Here is a 19,568-nt window from a genome sequence, read left to right as displayed (position 1 = left end):
TCTAATTTTTTTCTATAAATTAATTTTTCTCTCTAACTGTAATTCACCATCAGCTTAGATTGTTTCATAAACATTTACATGGTATTCAATTCAACCTATAACATCTTACATTTATTAAATAAGCCCTTACTAGGTGCCAATCATTGTTCCATGCTCTTTACATTTCATGCTCTCAACAAACTTATAAAAGTATGTATTAGTATTTCTACAGTTTTAGAAATGAGGAAACTTAGGTCCAGTGGGGTTAATTAGCATAATTAGCACAACTAATATGTGGTATTCCAGGCATTCCAAACCTGAGTTGACACCAGAAGATGTGCTCTTAGCCATTGTGTTGTACAACTTTTCCTGAATTTTGTTTTAATAGTTGCATAACAAAGAAATTCTATTATGGATCTTAGAGCTCTGTTAGAAAGGTGTCACTCTATCAAGAGAGAACTTTCCTGACCACCTACGTAAAATGGCACTACTCACCCCCATCTATTGACACGTTGTACTATCCTAGCCCTGAGTTGTTTCACTGTTTCTCTTATGGACAAAAGACTTGGTCTGTTTCGTTCATTGCTGTATCCCCCAATTCCTAGAACCATGCATGACCTGTAATACGTATTCAGTTAAACTTATTGAGGGATTTCATGATCTATGCTTTCAGGTTAGCTTTGTATAAATTCTTATTTTCATAATCAACTTTCATTGGGGCTGAAAGGCTGGAACGACCACGTGATCTGCATTTCCCTCTGTAAATCACAAGAATGCTAGGCTCCAAGCGCCCCAGGCTGGTGGGCAATGCAGAACACCCAACACTTCTGCTCAGCAGGGCCGTTGCATGCCTACCAAGAGCCGGCTTCTTGTCCAGACTGGTTTATGCTAGTTGTGCTTGTTATTGTAATCACATAATTTTATTAAATATTATGTAACTGATTGTGAGTGTGAAAAGGTACATGTTTCTATAAAAACTAAGATGAATGCTTTGAAAAACTCAGTCAGATGGACCAAAATTGCTTCCAAATAGGTATACGCAACACATCTATAAAAGACTGGGAAAAAATAATGAAAATCTATACCTCATAAGCACTTATAAGAACTCTAAGTGTGAGTTCTAGCTCTATTTTATTTTATTATTATTTTAATTTATTTATTTTTTATTTTTGGCCGTGTTGGGTCTTCATTGCTGCGCGCAGGCTTTCTCTAGGTGCAGCGAATGGGGGCTACTCTTCATTGCGGTGGCTTCTCTTTGTTGTGGAGCGTGGGCTCTAGGCACACGGGCTTCAGTAGTTGTGACTCATGGGCTCTAGGCATGCGGGCTTCAGTAGTTGTGGCTCACGGACTTAGTTGCTCCGCGGCATGTGGGATCTTCCCAGACCAGGGCTCGAACCTGTGTCCCCTGCATTGGCAGGCGGATTCTTAACCACTGCACCACCAGGGAAGCCCCTAGCTCTATTTTAAATAAACAAAAATTGGAAATAGTAGACAGTGCCTTAATGATAGGTCTGATTTATGTGAGAAAGACAATATGAAACCCCAATGGAGACTGATACTCAAATATATGATGTTTAAAGTTAAAATGAAATGATTTAACTAGTAGGTATCATTTTCTGTAATTGCTCTTGATAACTGCCTTTTAAAATTAACCAGTTACTACTTCTGATTCTGTAGGAAAAAGAAGGCTTTTACTATTTTGAATGAAACTCAGCATTCTTGGTGTGCCAGAGAAAATTCCTAGCTGGTTTTATTACTTCAGTAACTTCATAATAAATTCAGTAATAATGGTAATGCTTCATTTTTCTTCGGGGAATAATTGCTTATGAGCTGAGGCGGGATTTCCTTTCTGCAATAGAACATGAGCTTCAGCAGGACAGGGGCTTTGTCTGTTTTGTTCCTGGTTCTATCCATGTCTACAACAGTGCCTGGTGCATTAATTATTTATTGAATGGATAGATGAATGATTCTAGACATTTTTTATAGTACTTTGCATTTTACAATGAAACTACTATGTTTTTGGCAAAAGGTACTTTTAAATTACATATTCAGTGTTTATCAAATTAAGTTAAAATATGCTGCGTTCTATAATTTACATAAGTTTACGTTTCTCACGTCAGTGAAAGTAATTAAAGAATAGGAGCCTCAGTGCTCACGTTGCAGTGGTTAAGAATTGAGGAGGTGGTTGGATTCACTTATGAGCTCTAAAACTTCCTAACGATGTGGCCTCAGTCAGGTTACTGTAGCTCTTCTGTACCTCAGCTTCCTCATCTGTAAATTGGTGATTATCATAGATTGTTATGGGAACTAAAGGTCTACCTATGTGTAAAGTACCTAGAGAATACCTGCCAAGATGGTAAGCACTCAGTAAATGATAGCTGTTATGATTACACTCGAGCGTGACTCCTGACCTGTCATTTATTATCTGAGCAATTTGAGCAAATTACTTATGGAAACAGGTCAGAGAGGTTAGGTAATCTGTAAGGGGTGAGGGTGTGTGTGTGAGGGTGTGTGTGTGGGTGTGTGTGTGTGTGTGTGTGTGTGTGTGTGAGAGAGAGAGAGAGAGAATGTAATGTGTACATGCACATATATAAAAAACATTAAAATGTAAGTTTTCAAACAGGAAAAGTGCTTAACACTTAATAAGTACTCAGTAAGTGTTAGCAAAAAAAAAAAAAGCAAACAACATATTATACTGTGGGAGAAGATTCTCATTTATTTATTTAAAAACTTTTTACAGCTGGAATAATCAAAAATACTTTTTACGTAGGTATAGACTGTCTTGCCCTGGACATTTCTGTAAGTTTTTCCTCATAAATTAGGAAGGTTTTTTTGAAATCTCAAAGAAGTTTAAAATGGGTTTCAGAATTAAGAAAGAGAATTGAGTTTTAATCTGGGCAAGTTTATGAAACTCTAACACAAGCACTACATTGTGGTTCTTAGTTGGATGACTTCTTTCCAGAATGCCAAGCCTTTGGTGAAAACTGGTTTTCCAGATATTAAATAGGGACTAAGTACACCCTACTTGAAGGGGCGAGAAGTGCTTACATTATGCAAGGAATGCAGTTCTTCCCCTGGTGTTTCCTCATCTGAGGCCTTATTAAAACCTAGTCTTGCTATTCCTGGCTGGATTAGCACTGGCTGACGTCGTTGGGTGTAGAAGCAGCCCAGTGACTGGCTATATTAAGGAACTTAGCCTGTGAGAATTCAGAAAGTGGAAACCATCTTATGCCACTGATGTCAGACTAGCCGTTCTCCACCCCCCACCGCACCCCGTTGGTAATGATAGTTTAGAACAGCTCTCTGCTACTGACATATCCTGCACCGAATTTTGCTAAGATAAGACTTTCAGAGAGGATTTTTCCTTCTTTAGGAGAGATGGAGATTATGGAAATGTTACAGCAAAATATTTGTGTAACCAGCGAAAATGAATTTAGCCATCTATTTGATTATTGCAGCATGTGTTAAAGAGTGGCTGCCGCCCATTTGCAGCCTAATGTGTTTATTACAGTCTTCCCAATGGCATCTTGAAGTGTCTTTTAGCTAAAAAATTCATGAGGATTATTGGCTTTCAGTCAGAAAATGGAATATGTCTTCTAGTTACTGTCTAATATACCGCTTTAAGGCCATTATACAAAAGTAAACCTGAGAGTGGGGCATATTGAAAAGGAAGGAATTTTTAGCTTAAACATTTGTCTCTACGCAGTTATTATGTTCCCGTGGAGTGAGAAACAGCATAAGAGAAGGTAGGTGTTGAAGCCATTTTACTTGGAGAAGAAGAGATGTAGTTGTAGTCCGTGGTATTTTCTGAAATCCTGTATCCAGCTGGAAACTGTTAGTGTTTTATTTTGGAAAAATCATCTCCTAATAATAGTATGTGTTTGACTTACTGAAGTTAATTTAAAAAATCACGTGTACAGTAAGTTGCTCAAAAGTAGTGAAGTTTAACTGAGAATTTGTTTCCATAAGATGCCCTTTATTCTGGATTTGTATGAAGGGAATCTCCTAAAACTTTGCAACTTAACTCTTGTCACTGTATGAATTAATGTACAGTTTTATGAAAATACACACTGTAATGTGTGGGGTAAACTAAAACTTTATCATATGAAAAGCAAGGAACCAAATAATATCATGCAAAGATGAAGTTAAAAGTGTTTCTGTGATCCAGTAAAAAGTAACACTTTGGGGAAAATAATATATCGTTTTACTAACTAAAGTTTATTTTTGAAATATTGAATAGCCTCTTCTGTCACTGTATTAATGCATTACTTGTCTTGCCAGTGGGAAGAAAGAGTTTGATTTTTCTGTGTGCTCTCATCCCGCATTCAGTAAATCTTCAAAGTTCTGCTTACGTTGTGTTTGTATGTGTGATGCTTTCTTTGTTTGCTTGTTTGGATGAATCAACGATACATCCTTGCATACAATCTGTATACTTACTACATGGAAGATTTTTTTAACTCTTGCCAAGAGTTAGGGTCTTGCCAAAATATTGTTTGCTTTGGGTAATTTTGTTTAGTTGACACTGTTTAGAAAGTGGTTTTTCCCCTCCCTTGTCTTCACTGCTGTATCATCTAACTGACGTCCAAGGATTGGCCCACTCCTTATTTTCTACCTTTCTCGGGCATCTACATCCTAAAAGCACATTGTGTATATTTTTAAATTAGATACTGAGGTTTTTTAGACTTATCAGAGTCTGACCCAGAAATTTTGCTTCTGTAACGTAAAGGGATCCTCCTGAAACACAGTATACTCTGAGGGAGAAATGGTTTCCAGTTTAGAATGAACAGATGTTTTTACTTGTGATAAAGAAATAACGCATGCGTCTTACTTTTGAGGTGGACTTCTGAGCGATGGAGGACCCTAAAAGATTATCCTTTCATAATCAATTTAATAGAATAGAAATGGAAAAGTGCTTAAGTGAAGATGTATGTACACTTTTAATATTACTTGAGTATTTCTTAGTCTTGCAAAGTTTGTGAAGAATCAGACCACAGAGTACACACAGTGTCATCTGTCTCTTGTAAAGAGAGTTCTGGAAGAGCCTGGAAGGCCTTAGAAAGTACAGAAGCATTTCTGGTCTCATATCAAGAGCTGGATGATTTATCAGTCAGCTCCTCCTCACGTAGGTGTTGATAAGAAAAGTTGTTCCAACAGCTTTGTATGTCATTTCATTATAAATTTCATCTCAAAGTGAGGAATTTCAGAGCAGGCCTAACTTTTTAAAAATATTTCTTGAAGCTGGCAATAGAGATCTGATGTTTGATCACTTATTATGGTTGGAGTTTAGCAACAGTGTTATCCTTATTTCTTCTTTAACTGAATTTGTTCAGCATATAAAAAATCTGACAGCTTTACGGGCCTTGTTTGGAAGATGGCCAGTACTGATAAAAGATAAAATGCACATTATCATTTACATAAATTCTGGATGATTAACTAGTTTTAGTGGCATGAGACTGTATTGTGAGCAACAGCTTTGTTACCTTATAGGCTGCATCGGTGAATTTCATGCAAGAGGAGTGCCTTTTTTAGCTGTATTGAGGGTTAACATTGTGTTTTGCTTTCTGTCATTATGCTAAGGATTTAACTGGCATTATTCACACACGTACCCGCCCAGAATATTGCTAATTTAAGAAAATCAAAACATCAATTCTTGTGGCTGTAAATCTTTCCTCTAACTGTCTAGTTCGTACAAGTTGATATCAGAGGATGTAAGGGAGGATGTGCTGTCCCAGTGAAGGCAGGGCTGTTGTTTGGTTCTAGATAACAAGAATGGACGAATTGGAACTTCTTTTCCAGTCTTGTCCTTTCACACACACTTCCCACTCCACCCAGCATCTGGTAGAAACTGGCTCCTTCTCCATGACTGTCATTTCCCATCAGATATGACCCAGGAGTTTCCTTGTGTCATTTTCAGTTTTTGTGATTTACATTGAACTCTTCAGAATTCAGAGTGAAATGCTCCAGAACGTTAATTTCATGTGAATGTTGAAAACATGCAGCCCTTTTAAGAAACCATTAGTTTGGACCTGCTCACAAAATAAAATGTCTAAAAAAATTTAAAAAAATAAAATGTCTGAGCCTTCAATTCTGCCCTTCTGTATGCTCCATCTCCTTCCTCTTCACTGGAAATTAATATTTAACTTTGATCTACAAACATCCATTAAAACTCATCTATCTATACAGTTTATTTTTTTAATTAATTTTTATTGGAGTATAGTTGATTTACAATGTTGTGTTAGTTTCAGGTATACAGCAGAGTGAATCAGTTATACATATACCTATATCCACTCTTTTTTAGATTCTTTTCCCATATAAGTCATTACAGAGGCTTGAATAGAGACCCCTGTGCTATACAGCAGGTCCTTATTAGTTATCTATTTTATATATAGTAGCGTGTATATGTCCATCCCAATCTCCCAGTCTGTCCCTCCCCCCAATTTATTTTATTTTCAATGATTTTTCTATGTGTACATGCACCCTGGAAGCCACAGATCTATCTGTCTATCTGTCTCTGGTTTTTATGTGTTACTTGGGTGGGAAAACAATCGACTCCCCTAGCGCACACGCACACACGCACACTCGGGCGTGAAATGCTAACACGTGCTGCCAGCCGAGCCTCCACAGGGCATTAAGAACATCAGTTAGAGCAATCTAGGTTAGAGCCCCTCGGTCCTTCTCTTTGAATACCTCACTGATGAGGTTCCTGTCATTTGTTTGGTTCATCCCCTGAGGAGCAAGGCTTAAACCCACGCGTCTGCTGTAACATCACATCGACGTCTGGCCCCGTGGCAGGCAGGAGGGAGGCACCAGGAGCCGTCCACTGCCTGTCACCACCTTCCCCAGCCGCCTCCTCTCCCTGCTCCAGCACTAAATTCACCTTTTCCTTTTTTTCTCCGTCTGAGAGTCTGTCCTTTTTTTCCCTGGGAGTTGAGCAGTGATTCAGACAGGGCATCCCCAGCCTGATGGCTGAGGCTGGCAGAGGGCATCCGCCTGTCCCCAACTTGGCCAGTGGCTGCAGACCACACCCCCACCCCAGTCCTTTTTCTTCCCTTTGGTGGTTTAAAGGTTGGCTGGCAATGTGTCCTGGGCATCCATAGCCTAGGAAAGTTGCTCAGGAAAGAGGACATATGGGGCAGACACAGAAGAACAAACAAGAATGTTTGAAAAGCTGAAATTTTTAGGCTTTGAGGAAGCGTGTTTAAGGTACCATCACATAAAAATAAAAGGGGAAAGTTGGCATTTAAATAACTTAGTTCAAGCGGAAAATAATAGTTTTTTTAAAAAAAATATTTAGGGCTTCCCTGGTGGCGCAGTGGTTGAGAGTCCGCCTGCCGATGCAGGGGACACAGGTTCGTGCCCTGGTCCGGGAGGATCCCACATGCCGCAGAGAGGCTGGGCCCGTGAGCCATGGCCGCTGAGCCTGCACGTCCAGAGCCTGTGCTCCGCAACTGGAGAGGCCACAACAGTGAGAGGCCCGCATACCGCAAAAAAATATATATATATATTATTTATTTTATTTTTGGCTGCATTGGGTCTTCGTTGCCGCGCACGGGCTTTCTGTAGTTGCGGCGAGCAGGGGCTACTCTTCGTTGCGGTGCGCGGGCCTCTCATTGCGGTGGCTCCTCTTGTTACGGAGCACGGGCTCTAGGCGCACGGGCTTCAGTAGTTGTGGCACGTGGGCTCAGTAGTTGTGGCACGCGGGCTCTAGAGCGCAGGCTCAGTAGTTGTGGCGCATGGGCTTAGTTGCTCTGCGGCATGTGGGAGCTTCCCAGACCAGGGCTCGAACCCGTGTCCCCTGCATTGTCAGGGGGATTCTTAACCACTACGCCCCCAAGGAAGCCCAATAATGATGTTTTAAAGCTACAAATGGAGTGGTTTGTGAACCAGACTTGGGTAGATACAAGTAAAACATAAACAGTGCTCAAATGGTTTTAGTGCGCTTGGACCAGAACCCGGGCGCTCCTGCCTTCACGCCTCACTTCCATCCAGTCCCTTGTTGAAATGCATCAGCAGTGTCCCTTCATGCAGAGTTACAATTATTAGATATATACTTTGGGAAAAGTAAAAGTAGATGATGCTGATGCTCATGTTAAACTCCTGAGTATATACGGCTTTAAGGAAAACAGTCACTTATTTTAGTTGCCTGTTGAGTAGCTTTCTGAGCTTTCTGATAGTATTCAGTACTATACTTTTTAATACTTTTGGGGGGGTGGCCATTTTTATCAACAGACTTATCACATATACCTACTATATAGGGTATTTTGTTACAGATCGGGGGCTATATTTTGATGATAAAAATTTACTTAAATTTTTTTGATTTATAGAAAGCTGCTTCCAGGGTGAAAATCCCCTAGGTTGTTTGTTGAGAACTCACTCAGATTGGATGAGTAAAGTGTTTTTTTTTTTTACATGCTCATGAGTGAAGCCGTGGGCATTGCAGTTCCAAGAGAAATACTGAAAGTGAATGTTGGTGAGGTACCATCGGAGACGGGCGCTGGTGTTCGGGTTTTTGCTGCACCCTCTGTCCTTTTGCACTTCCTGTACTGCCCTTGTAACTCACATGCCTGCCGCACAGCCCCGCTCAGGCCCTGTGCCCTCCCCGCCAGCAAAGCGTTCCTTCTTGGATCTCACAGTACAGAGTACACCTATTTTTCCTACATAAATTTCTCTCCCTCACCTTGTTTCCTTCTAGAGAGAGACATCCCTTCTCACGGTCCTCACACGCTGAGCCTGACGCACAGTGGCAGGCAGGCAGTCTTTGAATGAACAAATGATATTTAGGTGAGGGGGAAGGAGTCGAGTATGGGGGCCAGGCAGTCCGGATCTTGCTTGTCCCATCTGACCCGTGATTCCATGATGAGAGGGAGAATGGCTGTTTTGATGAGGCGACCCCTTGCCATAACTTTGTGGTTAAGAGTGTGTAAGCCAGTGTGTCAATCCCACTCAACAGCCTTGTGCTATAGATGCTAATGATTATCCCCATTTTACAGACGAGGTAATCGAGGCACGAGAGGTAACTTCTTCTTAAGGTCCCACAGCGAACCAGCTGGTGGAGCTTGGATATGTGTCCTGGCTTCTAGGCTCTCCTGCCTCTCATAGTCTGTCTTTGCTGATTAAATTGTATCTGTACATTGCTTGGTGCGGAGTGAATGCTAAATGCACAGAGTAGCTAGATACAGATTATACTTATCAACCCAAACTTGTGAGTACAGCACAGGACCTTGGGACTAGTTACATAGCTCCCAGTAGCAGGAAGCTCCGGCACTACCTTTCAGAATTGTCCCCTCCTGATGTGACCTCTTGAATAGAATGTGATTGGCACCACCTCCCTCAGCTGATACAGTGTCTCTTCATCCTCCTTACACGGGATTCCTCAAAAAAAAGTTTAACTCCTCGTCCCCCCTTGGATCAGAGTTGAGGCCAGAAACAATGAGTGTAGCGCACCTGAGCGCCCAGATCCCAGCCTGGGGAGCAGCCGGGCGGTTGGATGGCTGTGTGACTGTGCTGCCACCATTGGAGGTGGGTGGTGCTCTCTTAGCCCACCCTCCTCTTTGTCCTCGCTCTGGATGAACTGTCACTCTCTGGCATCTTCTATAAGTTCTTGACCTTCTACTGATAAGGCACGTCCCTCTGATTTCTCCAGTCTGGAAAGGATAAAAAGCCACTGCAGGAAAAGAAGGAGGGCGAAGGCAGTTTTTGAAGCCTGGGGGACGGAAGACAGGGGGAGATGGCATAGAATTAGAACTCTGGGAGAGACTTGTACGTGCTGACTTAAACTTTTGGGGCCGTCGTTTTTCTCTTGCTGAGCAGTTATTAAGCACCTTCAGTAACACCGCCTTCCACTTCCTCAAAGTCTTTTCTAGTCCCTTTGCTTAGTTCTTTTGGAACTTAAACCTCTGTCACTCTTGTTATTTGCATATTTAAATGTTATTTTGATGGCACTCATGATGACCAACGTGAACACGCTGATTCTCTTATTATATGTCCTTTTATTTTCTTAGGGAAAGGGACTCAGAGAGCAGGGGCCAGTAATTGGCCTCCTCCATTAGGGTCAGTAACGTTTCTGATCTTTTGAGCGCATCTTAAGACCAGCTGAGGGAGGGAGGGAGGGTCAGGGGTGGCAGGATGTGAGAGGAAGCCACTGCTCAGGGAGGGAGCTGCCAGGAGAGAGGGCCCTGAGGAGGGAGCAGTGAGCAGCTGATGCAGGAGGAGACCCCAGGGGGATGCCAGGGAGGCAGGAAGATCCTCTGTTTGAGGGGCATTGCTCGCCAGGACAGGGGTGTCAGAGCGCCCTGGTCGGATTTGGAAACACTCAGCTTGGTGGCGAGGCACTGCCTCTTCCCGGGGCTGTTCTTCATGGGTGAGTGATTGCAGCACAGACTTGACATCGTCCAACCCCAAACAGAGTCTGGGAGGGGCCCCTTATGGCACCTGTAGCTCCCACGTGGTGCGAGAGTGCTCCTGAAACTGGAGGCTGGCGGCAGAGACGCAAGACTAGCAGATTGCGTATCGTTCAGGGTGCTGCTGTTCAAAGGGTGGGCCCATTCAGGTAGGCTTGTTTGTTTTTTAATTGTTTACCTTTACATTTGCTTAACTTAAGCACAGTTACAAAAAAAAATTATACATGCCTTTTCATTGGGAATTATATACATGCACATAAATCAAAACAATGTGTTAATTACTGTTGTCAAATTTCTGATTAAAGCCATAGCTTTTTTTATTGTTGGTAAATTGATCATCAGCTCTCTTCACTTGTTTTCTCCTTGTTTTCTGTTTCAGTTGCTGATATGTGTTCAAGATGAGTGGGATGGGAGAAAATACCTCTGACCCATCCAGGGCAGAGACAAGAAAGCGTAAGGAATGTCCTGACCAGCTTGGACCCAGGTTAGATTCTCACTGAGAACACAACCAGTATTGCCCATGAAAGCCACACGTGTGAGCCTTTGATATTTTATCACATTGATTTCACACCTGATTCAAATGCTCTGTGGTTTTTTTTCTCCCTAACTGTCAAGTCTTTGGACAGTTATGTATTATTTAGCTTCCATTTTAGATATGCTAATCGGTTACAGATTTTATTATTCTTTACAAGAAGAGGAAAGTTACATACTTCTGGGTCCCCTGTGTACTTTGACTCTTAAAACCAGTTTATTCTATATAATCTTGAATTTTTCACATTTTTACTCCTGTTTGCTTTTAGAATGTCATAATGACAAGACAACCCATAGTAAAAAAGTTTGCTTTTATATTCATACTGGCTTTTATTCTTTCTTTCTTTGTTTTTATATTTAAGAGCAAGAAATGAAATATTGAATCCCCTTGCTTTTGAGTTGGTGATAAAGACTGTGCGTCTTCAGTGACTAAAACAAATAACTTTAAAACAAGTTGCATATCATAGCATATATCATTATGGGTGGAAGTGTGGGTTGTTATAACCTCCATGCAGGGAAATTTAGCAGTATCTGTTAAAATTATAAATGCATATCTTCTTTTGAGCTAGCAGTTCCATTCCTAGGAATTTTCCGACAATATACTTTGACACGTGCAAAATGAGGTTGCCCGTTTCAGCGTTGATTATAAGCACAAAAGATTAGGAAAAACCTAAACAGCTGTGATACATCCACACACAATACAGCTCTGAAAAAGGATGAGGACACTCTTTATGGATTGATTTTAACAATATCAATATCTCTTGAGAATATTGTTATGGAGAAAAAGCAAGGTTCAGAAAATCTTGATGGAGTCCTACCATTTGTATAGAAAAGGAGGAGAATAAGAATTCTATATACTGTTTTAGGGTAATTAAGAAACATAAGAGTTGTTACTCATTTGGGAGGATGAGGACTAGGCAAATGGGGAATCAGGGGTAGAAGAGAGACTTCATTCTTTTGATGATTTAAATTGTGCACATGCTTTTTAAACGTTAGACAGCCACTTCTGTCCCGTGGCCAGTAGAAAGGTCCTATGAGGAGCAGTAGGGAAGAGGACTAGGGAAAGAAGGAGGAAGAGCAGAAAGCCATTCCATTTTCCCCGTCGGGTCGCCAAGCAAAACAAGCCGCGTAAATGGCCACCGTCCACACCGCAGCCCCCATCTTCCTGTGTGCGGCCTCTAGGTTCCCTGGGCCATCCTGGCCAGCCTCAGCCCTCTGTCTGTCAGACCGCCTTCAGGGCCCGGCGGTCCTGGCTGAGGAGGCCAGCTGGTAAACGGAGCCTGTTCTCTCACCACTGCTGTGCTGGTTCTCGGGATGAGCACAGCGCCTGCCTCCCCCGGGCCTTGGAGCACAGCCCCTCCTTCCCACCCATGTGTCATTTCGTTGGCATCTTTGGGGGGCAGGGGTGATGGAGGGAGGTGAAGGGGGTAGAGAGGTTCAGAATGGGAACTTAGCTCTTCTGCGCATGGCAGCCACTGTCTCCCTTTCCCTGGAATTAATAGGGTGGAAGCCAGCAGTGAAGACGAGACTTAGCAAAACCAATTCCGGTCGCTGCTCTACCAGTCACTCACTAGGTGATCTTGGACAACTCATGCAACCACTGTAAAGTGGAGAGATTGTGTTCTATCTTAGGTTTATTAGTACCTGAGAATAAAGCTAACATTTAGAGGCAAACGTATGAATGTCTACTACAAATTACAAGATTTTATAAATTGGCATCACATACAAATAATTATATATTAAGGATACAGAGAGCTGCTGCATTAAACAACTTGCTTTTCTTATTTATTGTATTGTTTGAATGTCATCCAGTGGACTCTACCGTACTTGCGAACAAAATTGTATGCTGTAATTACCAAAGGGAACTTTTGAGTTTGCTATTTCCTCAAATTCAGATGAGGAAATCTTGCCAATTTTTATTTTTTCCCTCCCTTCCATTAACATTCTCAAACTCAAGTCGAACTTGGGCCGCTTGTTTACGTTTTGCATGTCATTCAGCTTGGACAGTTAACAAAGACCCTGGGGCCAGTTTCGCTTTTGTTTCTAGCTGTACTGTGGTTTTTAACGTTATCTTAAAAGGCCGTTAGGTTTGATTATGAACATCCTAAAGAAGTCTATGAAATCATAAAGATTTATTTTCATCATTTTGCTGTGCTTTATCAAAAATCATTGAAGTTTATTTATTCCTATTTTAACTAGGTTAACTTCCCTTCTTTTATTAATCTTAAATAAATTTTTATAAGCGTGAGCTCCCTTATGTTTCTAAAACTCTTCTTTATTTATTCAACAATGAATTTGATACCTCTTTGTTACCAAGCATTGCATTAAGCATACTGGTGAGCAAATCATCCTGTCCTTGTCATTGTGAAGCCTACAAGTCCAGTGGGAGACATGAAACACATTGAACAAATGATCACACAAGTAAATATGTAATTACCAACTGGGGTAAGTTTGATTTCAAAAGAAAAACCATGCAACATTTAGGGCAGATTCGAGGGTTTTTTTCCACCAGAGTATTCCATGTTTCTATAAGTAACTTTTGTTTGCTCTCTTTATATTAGAACTTGGTTAACATGCTTCTCTTTTTCATAATAGCCCCAAGAGGAGCACTGAGAAACGTAATCGTGAACAGGAAAATAAATATATTGAAGAACTTGCAGAGCTGATTTTTGCTAATTTTAACGATATAGACAACTTTAACTTCAAACCTGACAAATGTGCAATCTTAAAAGAAACTGTGAAGCAAATTCGTCAGATCAAAGAACAAGGTAAGAGGAGTGAATGAATATTTTGGAGAGTTTAGTCGGTTTCTCTTTTTCCATGTGTGAGAAATCCCTTCAGAGTCCCTTTAATCCATTTCTTAGGTTTAAATTATTGATGAGAAGGTGATGTCACAGGGCAAGATGAATGCAGGTATCACTTGCAGTGGTTTATAAATAGGCTTTATATAAAATTCAACAATTCCCTAAAGACGGAGGGGGCCGAGGTGAGGCAGGGTGATGTAACTTTTCATCTAGTGAAACTCAGTCAGGTGCCCACTGATTCTCCTCTCCTGCCTTAGAATTTTTACAGCTTACACAGCAAGTGACTGTCATAATTTGCAAGTAAGGAGCCAACCGAGGGTGGAAACCAGAAGTAAGGGAGTGAAGCACCTCCTGTTTCAGCTCGTCAGCATATTGAAGTGTGAGCCTCAACTGGCCACGCCATTAAATTAGAGTTTCATATCCTGAGTGACGAGAGATAGACTGGAAAGGCTCAACCTCTAGATAGAATTCTTCTGTGAAGTTGAAACACAGAACATGACAGCTTTCTTCCTGGGGTTTTCTTTTCTTTCTTTCTTTCTTTTTTTTTTTTTTTTCCTGAGATCATTTTCTGCCTCTCTTCTTTGATGTTTTTGCCTACAGAAAAAAAATTTAAGAAAATAATGTTTTAAAAATCACATTGGACTTTGTAGTGCCAAAAAAATCTGTATTAGGCAAGTCCGAACAGCGTCTTGGTGCCCAGGGCCAGTATATGCTCCTGAAGTCTTTATACACTGCTTTCCTTCAGGAGATAATAATCTCCTGTAATCTGTTTTTGAATGCATCCTCTTAGAGTTCATATCAGTTTTTTTCTCTGCCTTTTATATAACATTTAAAAGAGGCAGATTTTAGAAAAATAATGTCTTTGTCCCTATAGCTGTGTGAGCCCAAAACTTTGCAAGTACAGTTCTGTCTTCTAAGAACTGAAACATATACACATAGCATCTACCACGCAGTTTCTAACACCAGCCCACTCTGAAAATTAGTATTTCCCGGCTTCTCCATCAAAATTATATCATCGTAACATTCAGCTTTCATGGACTTTCTTCTCAGTTGCATGCCTCAGTCGCCTTCATCTCTTTCGTATTCCTTTTGTTCCTTTTGAGGTTCTCTAGTTATCAACAATTCAGTCTAATCTCAATTTGGTATCAGCAAATGGATAAAATCATATTCCTAAAATTTTTAGGAGAAATAACTGGTTCAAGGTAACAGTGCTTTGAAGTTGCTGCATTGCTAGGTGCTGGTATCGTTGCAGTGGAGAAATCATTAAGCTTCTTGTTGCCCCTTTCTGTGGATTTTGAATGATTCGATTTTGTGAACATCCCACATTAGGTAGAACTTTCACACTTGAAAACAGTTATATGTGTATGTATTTTACTATCAAGATCTTGCACAGGTTTTACAGTTTTGCAAAACCTTGGTTATTCCCCCCTTCAAACCATAAAACACGTTAAGATGTGTCACGCTGGGACTCTGCCGTACTTTCTCTGTGGGTGTAATCAAGGCCGCCATACCACGACCACCCAAGAAGCAGCGACAATAAAAACCCTGTCCCGTCTCCCTCTTACAATATTGTTTCCATTAATTTGAAAAGTAACGTGTTTTGAAAAGGGGAGCAGCAGTTAAAACCCAAATGAAAGCACAAGTATACCTTTAACTTCTCGACCAATCTAATATTTTAAGAATATTGCTTGTTTAATAAATTGTTTTTTAGAGAGAACAGGGACCTTAGAATCAGATCGAGTGGAGGCTGGGTATGAATCCTGGTTCTGTCTCTTACAGACTTTTTGAACCTGGACAAATTATTTTCTCTCTCTGCGACTCGGTTTCCTCACATAGAATTTAGCAATCACAACATCTAGGTTGCACGGTTGTTGAAGAAATTAGGAGCTACGACGTAAATGCTCCCAGCAGGTACTCATCACAGTAAGCGTTTAGTACGTATTCAGTAAATATCTTTCCCACATTCAGTGGGAAGGCACCTTTTTTCTTCACCTATGCTCAGTTCTTCATACAGTGAGCTCTTCCTTCAGATGGAAAGCAGGGGGAAAAAAGGTGGGGAAATGGTTATGAATATGCTCCCCTACAGGGTCATTTGAAGAAAGTCACATTTTTTCTGGGGCCAGAGGACTCCGCATCCACCGACAGCTCTGTGTGGCCACCTTGGTTTCTCTCAGCAGCTGGCAGCCAGCTAAGGTTCAAGAGCAGCACGTAGGTCGGATCGGAACCCTTCCTTCTCCCTCTGTGTGTGTCCACCCACCCAACTGTCAATCAGTGTAAATAGAATCCAACCATCATCTTTACAGCGTCACCCAAACTTAATTTGTATTGCAGTCGCAGCTATCAGGCTGAATAAAATCCTAACTGTCCTGAAGAGTTAAGCTGGACTGCGTGAGGTGCAACTAAAGGCTCCACAGTCGGGAAAGCGGGCTCCTGTGAAAGGAACCCGCCAGCGTCCAAAGCTCAGGCAGCTCAGCCAGGCAGGATGGGCTCTTTCACTCGAGTCTGCTCGGTCATCAGCTGCTCCTCACGCTTCCGTAGGCTTGGGAACAAAGGCAGAGGATGATGGATATTTTTAAATGGCCTAAAGGATGGGGTTTTGGAGGGGGTTACCAGCTATCTAAATGATGAAACCTCCCTCGTCTGTAGCACTTTCCGAGACCTGTGTTTGGTAGACGCTACCTCTCCAAGAGCGTCACACGGCAGTGCACCTTGTGGTAGCAGACCAAGTGCACACAGAGTCTGCACTTCAACCATGACACCAGCTTTTTGATATTGAAGTGGGGTGTTTCTTCCTATGTGATATGATGCTGGTAAATGTGGAAAACATCTGGCGTCTGTAACTTACAAAGAATAGTCACAAGTAGTGAATAAACTTTTTTCCTAACTGGGAAGACTAATATTGCTTCTATTTCACAGAAGAATAATAAGTAATGTGAAAAATACAAATGATTTAATTACGGATTAGTGAGTCCAGTTTCACACTCCTTAGCTAGAAACTTAAATTTTAAAATTCCTATGGGAAATACCTGGCGATTCCTGTGCTCTTAAAAAATAAAATTGAAGCATAAAGTGACTGAAACGTGAGGAGAGTTCTGATTAATACATTTCTACTGCCCTCTTTGAGGTAGTATCTCCTCTATTACCCCAACGCTTTTTGTTCTTTTTTCTAAAATAATAATCTAAAATGAATTGTATTGTTTGGAAAACATTTGTCACTTCATTTAAAGCCTCTTTAGTGCAGCATATTTTTTCATAAGATTTTTTTTCTTTATAGTATTTTATTTATTATCATTTATTTTTGGCTGCACTGGGTCTTTGTTGCTGCGCGTGGGCTTTCTCTAGTTGCAGCGAACGGGGGCTACTCTTCGTTGTGGTGCGCGGGCTTCTCGCTGCGGTGGCTCACGGGCTCCAGAGCTCAGGCACAGCGGCTGTGACGCACGGGCTTAGTTGTTCCGCGTCATGTGGGATCCTCCCGGACCAGGGCCCGAACCCGTGTCCCCTGCACTGGCAGGCGGGTTCCCAACCGCTGCACCACCAGGGAAGCCCAGTGCAGCATATTTGAGTATAGGATGTACTTATCAGTCAGTGGAGAACTGGTTTCACCCTTTTGTTATTATTTTTCTGACCGTGAATAGCAATAAGAATGAAAAGGTATATTTCAAAAATTCACATTGGTGCAGGCTAGATTGGGGGGCGGGGTTCCTTGTTGAATCAGGCAACCTAAAAGATCGTCTGGTTTCTCATTGTGATTATTCTAATGATTTAATTTAGATTGTAGTGCCCGTATGAGAACATTGGGATTACGGATTGGTTCATACATGTAAATTTCCCCTACAATTGCACATAGCATCAAAAAAATAAGTATTTTAAGAGAGGGGGTGGGGCAGTGGTGTGCTGGAGTCAGCTGGTTATCAAGCAACGAGAACCAATTGTTAAATTTCAAGAACTTTATAAGCCACTTGATAAGCACAGCCATTATTAAAAATTGTTTAGACGTACAATTAAATTATATTTAAAAACACAAAGGTAAGGAAAACTAAAACTCATCATTTCCTAATCACTGTACTGCATTTTACTATTATCTATGCTCTAGCGGCCTTTTGTGTCTTGTGTCTACATGATAGAAACACTAGGTAGTGGTGGTTACTGTGAATCTCTAATTAACATCTAACATTTTAACATTAGATAGACATTACATGCACACATAAAAAATATTGTCCACTTCAGCAAAAAAGTCACTTACAAACTGACAATTGAATTTCTACGTTCGATATCTTCTTCATGTATTTTCATTATTTCACTTTTGTCTCATTAACTTAAATGAAAATTTCAAACAACATTCATGTCAGAACTATATTCTTTCATCAGCTATAATTATAAGTTAGCTACAAGATAAGAGTTTGGCAAAAAATCAACAAACATTCTATTAGAATCAATTGGCTGTCTGGAATTTACAATAAAGGGTGTTGTATATTTTATTATCATTTGTAAATTATATACTCCACATACTTTGTACTAGTAAAATTTGTAATCAACATTATGTAATCAACATTACTATTTTTTCCCCCAAGGAGCTGGTTTTTAAGCATTTCCCATTATACCACTGGTGGGCATAGGAGGTTGTATTGTAAATGTAGGTGTGTCAAATTCATGAACTCATTATTTTAAAATTCAAGGGAATAGCAATGGAAACAACCTAATTCTAGCACATAAGAGTAAAATGTAGAGCCCGTTAAGATTATATTTTTCCTTCCAGTTCTTTTCCCCCCATGTTAAATACATGAAGTTCTTGTGATGGAAATTCAATTATTCAAAGCTGACGCCTAGGTGTGAACTAATAGCTGTCACCAAGCAGAGTGAGCAGAAGGGCTCCGATATCAGATCCCTTCCAGGGGTAGGATGTCTGCAAATCAGGCTTTGGGGTGATGCTTCCAGACATTGTTTATGTTCCATGTGATGAAATCTTAGGGTGATGGCAGAGTCATCCATTGCCCTGGAAAGGGTAGGCGTGCCCTTGTAGACACAGTCATACTGAAGTCAGTGTCATGGATCTCCAGTCAAGTATTTATGACAGTACTAACTCTTGATCAGTTGGAGAATGAATAGGAGGAGACCGATGACATATGTGTTCTAAGTTTAAAAAAAACAAAAACAAAAATTAGTGGCCCTTTATACACTCCATATAGTTTAAATTTCAACTGTCAACTTCTTTTTCATCCTGTTCTTCTAAAGGTGCTGACGATAATTAAATGGACAAAGTCAGGCAGCCGGATGTAAAAGTGGGCCAGCAGTGTAGACTGTGTAATAGACCAGCGCGAGCACCAAACTCAGTTGGCAGAATACGTTAATCAATATAATGAGCTTATTAAGAGCACGAGGGTTCTTTAAAATCAGATGAACGCGGTCTCTCTCTTCACCACAGTGTCTAAATAGCCCAACATCTCTGGGCCTTTACTTCCTAATCTGTAAAAAGGGGATGATAACGTCCACTACACATTGCTCGTGTGGAGACTGTGATCAACGTGTTTATAGAGGGTTTAGTCTAGTGCTTGGCAGGTAAGGAGACTTAGCAGTAGTTATTGCTCTTCTCACCATGGTTTCTGACATCTGGACTTGGAGTCCTCATCCAAATGAATCTAGGTTTTCTTGCTAAGGATTCAATATTGATAAGGAAACAAGTCGTTTTCGGATGTTTTCTCTGTTATGGTTGTAAACCTTAATATTCTGACAATGTTGACTCTTTTTATTGTAATACAGAAATAAGTAAACAGAGCTATCAAAACTATCCATTCAGAGACAGAACTCAGAAGTGTAGTGCCTGGGGAGTTCCCTCGTGGTCCAGTGGTTAAAACTT

At 40.9% G+C, this 19,568-nt stretch overlaps 1 protein-coding gene across 1 annotated transcript in view; it reads left to right on the top strand.

Annotated features, from left to right (window-relative positions):
- Positions 1 to 19,568, top strand: part of NCOA2 (nuclear receptor coactivator 2) — a gene marked incomplete at its 3' end in the record, with an annotated part of 153,156 nt that overhangs the window by 41,029 nt on the left and 92,559 nt on the right. Inside the window, exons 2-3 of the mRNA XM_079722133.1 lie at positions 10,759 to 10,863; positions 13,506 to 13,678. Coding sequence (XP_079578259.1) covers positions 10,778 to 10,863; positions 13,506 to 13,678 — 259 coding nt within the window. The 5' untranslated portion in view covers positions 10,759 to 10,777. The remainder of the gene's footprint in view (positions 1 to 10,758; positions 10,864 to 13,505; positions 13,679 to 19,568) is intronic.

The sequence above is a fragment of the Hyperoodon ampullatus genome (assembly GCF_949752795.1).
Source record: "Hyperoodon ampullatus genome assembly, chromosome: 17".
Lineage (NCBI taxonomy): Eukaryota > Metazoa > Chordata > Mammalia > Artiodactyla > Ziphiidae > Hyperoodon > Hyperoodon ampullatus.
Note: the sequence above shows the minus strand (reverse complement) of the source record. Positions and strands in the feature narration are given on the sequence as shown.